Source organism: Anarrhichthys ocellatus, unplaced genomic scaffold (assembly GCF_004355925.1).
Source record: "Anarrhichthys ocellatus isolate YVR2014 unplaced genomic scaffold, GSC_Weel_1.0 scaffold21, whole genome shotgun sequence".
NCBI classification, from domain to species: domain Eukaryota; kingdom Metazoa; phylum Chordata; class Actinopteri; order Perciformes; family Anarhichadidae; genus Anarrhichthys; species Anarrhichthys ocellatus.
This window is the reverse complement of record NW_022280051.1, coordinates 4082257-4085642: the sequence shown is the minus strand read 5'-3', so window position 1 is coordinate 4085642 and position 3386 is coordinate 4082257. Positions and strand designations below refer to the sequence as shown.

The 3386-nt window shown below is 48.1% G+C and overlaps 1 protein-coding gene across 3 annotated transcripts in view; it reads right to left on the bottom strand.

Annotated features, from left to right (window-relative positions):
- lin7a (lin-7 homolog A (C. elegans)) overlaps positions 1-3386 on the bottom strand; it is a 30455-nt gene that overhangs the window by 3936 nt on the left and 23133 nt on the right. For 2 of the 3 annotated variants that reach the window (XM_031859013.1, XM_031859011.1), the window contains 2 exons: positions 692-901; positions 66-277 (listed from right to left, as the gene is read on the bottom strand). In XM_031859013.1, coding sequence (XP_031714873.1) covers positions 66-277; positions 692-901 — 422 coding nt within the window. Of the gene's footprint in view, positions 1-61; positions 278-691; positions 902-3386 lie in introns of all 3 variants that reach the window. The other variant, XM_031859012.1, reaches the window with a different exon arrangement.

Genomic DNA, 3386 nt, shown 5'->3' with positions numbered 1-3386 from the left:
CGCGCGGGCCCCCCCCCCCCCCCCCTCCCCCCCACACCCGTAAAGCAATGAAGCGCCTCACCTACGACATGTGGTTCTGCTGAGAGGCCACGTTCTGCTGTTGCTGCTGCTGCATGAGGATCTGCTGCTGCTGGCGCCGCCGGGCCGTACGGAGCTTCTCGAAGCGAGCCTCCATCTCCTCCAGCACTTTGGGGGTGTAGCGCACCACCAGCTTCACACTGTCCTTGGCCGCCTTCAGCAGCTCCACCGCTTTCTCGTGGTGCTCGCCTTCCACGCTCTGCAGGGGGTTTAGAGATGGAAAGAGCGGAAGCTTAAACGAAGCTCATTTGAATATAGGTTTAATTATAGTAGCTCCTCTTTGAAAAAATGAAAAGAATATTTCCTCCATTTTTAATATACGGTGATATTATGTGAAAGCGAGAAGGCCCTCTTGCTGTTGGAGAAGTGTTTCAGCTCCTTACTCCAGTCATGTACAGCACTTTGATCTCAACAGCTCTCCTGAATGTTGACTCACATATCAAACTGGAAATTAAATATTGCTTAATTTTGTGAGAAGTTGCTAAAAATTCCATCATGGATGTATTTTTTTGAAAGCCGCCCTCAACAATAAATAAGGACGAAAAAGCGTATATCTGCATTCTCCCTCCAAACCATATGTTGCGTGTCAAAATGTAAGTGTGGTCAGACCTACCACACCGTTGACGGACAGGAGCTGATCCCCTCGCTTTAGGCCGCCGTGCCTCTCAGCCACGCCTGCGGGGATGATGCGGGAGATGTAGATGGGCGAGTTCTGCTCCTTGCCGCCCATCACGTTGAAGCCCAGCCCTTCCTCCGTCTTGGGTAGCTCCACCACTCGCGGGTGGGAGTGACCTTCGCTGGCTGCGAAGGCTGCAACTGTTGCCTGAAGGAAGAGAAGCAGGATGGGATTTGTTCACGACTAATTATCCCCAAAACCTTGAAAAACTATATCTGTATGTGCATATTAATCTTGAGACTTTATAGAGTGTACACAAGGTGTAACACGGGGCTGAATTGGACAGAATTTCTGCAAAAGAAGAGTGCAAAGAAAATGGGTAATTTTGTTCACTGAGTTGAGTTTCTCTGCAGCACTTCCTCTTCATACTGCACATTACCTGTCTCCATCAGTAGAAATGGTAGAGCCCAAACCACAGGCCGCAATCTAATCTTAACCTCTGCATCCGAAAACATTTGATTAGTACAGCTTGTTGGGTGAACTAGTGAAAACAATTGACAGATAGAAATATACATTTATTATAAAGACTATTAGATGCGGTTGAAAGCTCCAAAAGTATGACCCCTTTTGTTACAAATGCAGTTCCAAAAGGTCAGAATGAACTCCGATGCTCAAATATATTTATCATCCTTGGAAAAGCAAGAGGAGACCTTTAAAACAAAACAAAAAAGCATTTGAAACAACAGGCTTTATGGGAAATCCTACTTTTGAGGAGGATTTGAATGCAACAGAGGAAACCAATTTTAAAAGTACTACAAAGTGATCGAGAAGGTGGGTTTACAATGTGAACTTCTGTTGCATCTGCTGCAACAAAGCGTTAGGATTTAGTCAGGGCCGGGGATTTCCACTCCATGAGAAGTTCTCCGGCTTTCTAAGCACATGGATTAACACATCCAAGTCCACACTGGAGGAGCAGCCAGACAACTTTCCCCCTCTGTATCTCTACCAGCTGGTTCACGTTGCTCGCTGGGCTGTTGGTTTTTTTTTTCTTTGAACCCAGAGCTCCTTGCTCCTCGTTCAGAACAAAGCACCCAGGAGCTTGTTAGCCGAGGCTGGGAAAGCTAATGGCAGACGAACAAGAGAGCGAGACACCCCGTGCCCACTGATGCACAGATTCATTGCCAAAGGGGCCTCGCTGTCAAGTCGGCGTCATCTATGATATGTGAGGTACATCGAGAAGAGAGAGGATAAAAAAAAGTGGAGGGAGGGGAGATTCTGTCAGAAGCTTTTGCAGATGTGTATCCAAATTCCCCAGCAGCAGGCAAGTGTCTTGGCACTTTGAGGTCTTTGACGCTCCCCATCTCTGCTCTCTCTCTCTCTCTTACATATTCATCTTCATATCTATGTTCCTGCTCAAACTGTTTTGCTCATTTCTCTTTCCCTGCCTGTTTTAATTTGGTTGTTGTATTCTAGCAACTTCCCCTCTCCCTCTCTGTTTTCTCTCCCTGTGTCCTCCTTCTTCTCCTCCTCTGCTCCTCCCTCCCTCCCTCCCTCCCCGTCCCAGTGTGAAGCTAAAAGGCAGCTCCTCAGCATGCATACCGTCTCCTCACCAGGCCCTCCCAGCACATCGACCTTCCCAAGTTTATCTAGATTTCCCGCGAACAAAAAAGCAATGTGGCTGATGGCCGGCGCCTCTCAAACACACGAGGCATTTCAAATGAAAAGCTTGCTGGGAGATACATTCTCCATAACAACTCTGTACAGTGTAAGTATGACTTAATACATCCAAAGCCAATTGATCATCAGCCCCCATTACAGCCCTGATAGTCCCTGTCTCCATTAAGATCAGTAATAAAGGCCCCGGGCCAGGAATTAGAGGCTGAATTGATTTAATTAATGGAGCAATCAAAGAGAATCGAGTTGTTCAGGTGAAACACAAATCTCAACCGTCGAGAGATTCACCATCTCACTGAGTTAAGTGGTCGAGAAGTGTCTGCATCTTTCCCATGCTTTGCCCCTTTCAGAATACACGTGTGGTACTAATTGAATGCAATTAGCACTGTGGCCTGACTTTGTGAATATTGTGACAGAGTAAAAAAAACTTCCATTGCTCCCAGTTGAGAGTGCCCCCACCGCTAAGCCAGCACAGGCCATTAGCTGTGTGCTTAATTGCCCAGTGGACATGCATTTGTAATACAGATTTAGGAGCAGTAGCTTCTTAAAGTTTGGGGCAAAGAGAGAAAAGTAGGAAGAAGTTTTAAAGCTGCTTAAATCTTGTCATTATGGACGTTTCGGGCTTAGAAAAAAGACGCTTTTGTCAGGATCCCTGTCAGACCAGACACCTCCCATGGCCACACAGCTGCAGCCACTCCAGCCGATTACCTCCTGCAGGCTGACACACCAGACTCAGGTCCCACTAACGCTTTCCCTGGCACTATATAAACTCTGGTCCTGCAGTCTGGGGTTGTCAGGTCGTACCGTCTTTCACCCGCTTCAACCCCGTTGCAGCTTCTGCCTCAAGCGCCTGCCGCCGGTGTCCGTCGGTCCGGGAATCCCCCGTGCCCTCCTTTGTGTTTACGGACTACTCACCGCCGCTCTGCCCTCTGTTGTGTTAACGGACTACTCACGCCGTCAAGCTGCCAGCTCTCCGGTGTCGAGCCACGGGACTCACACCGTCGATCTGCCTACTCTC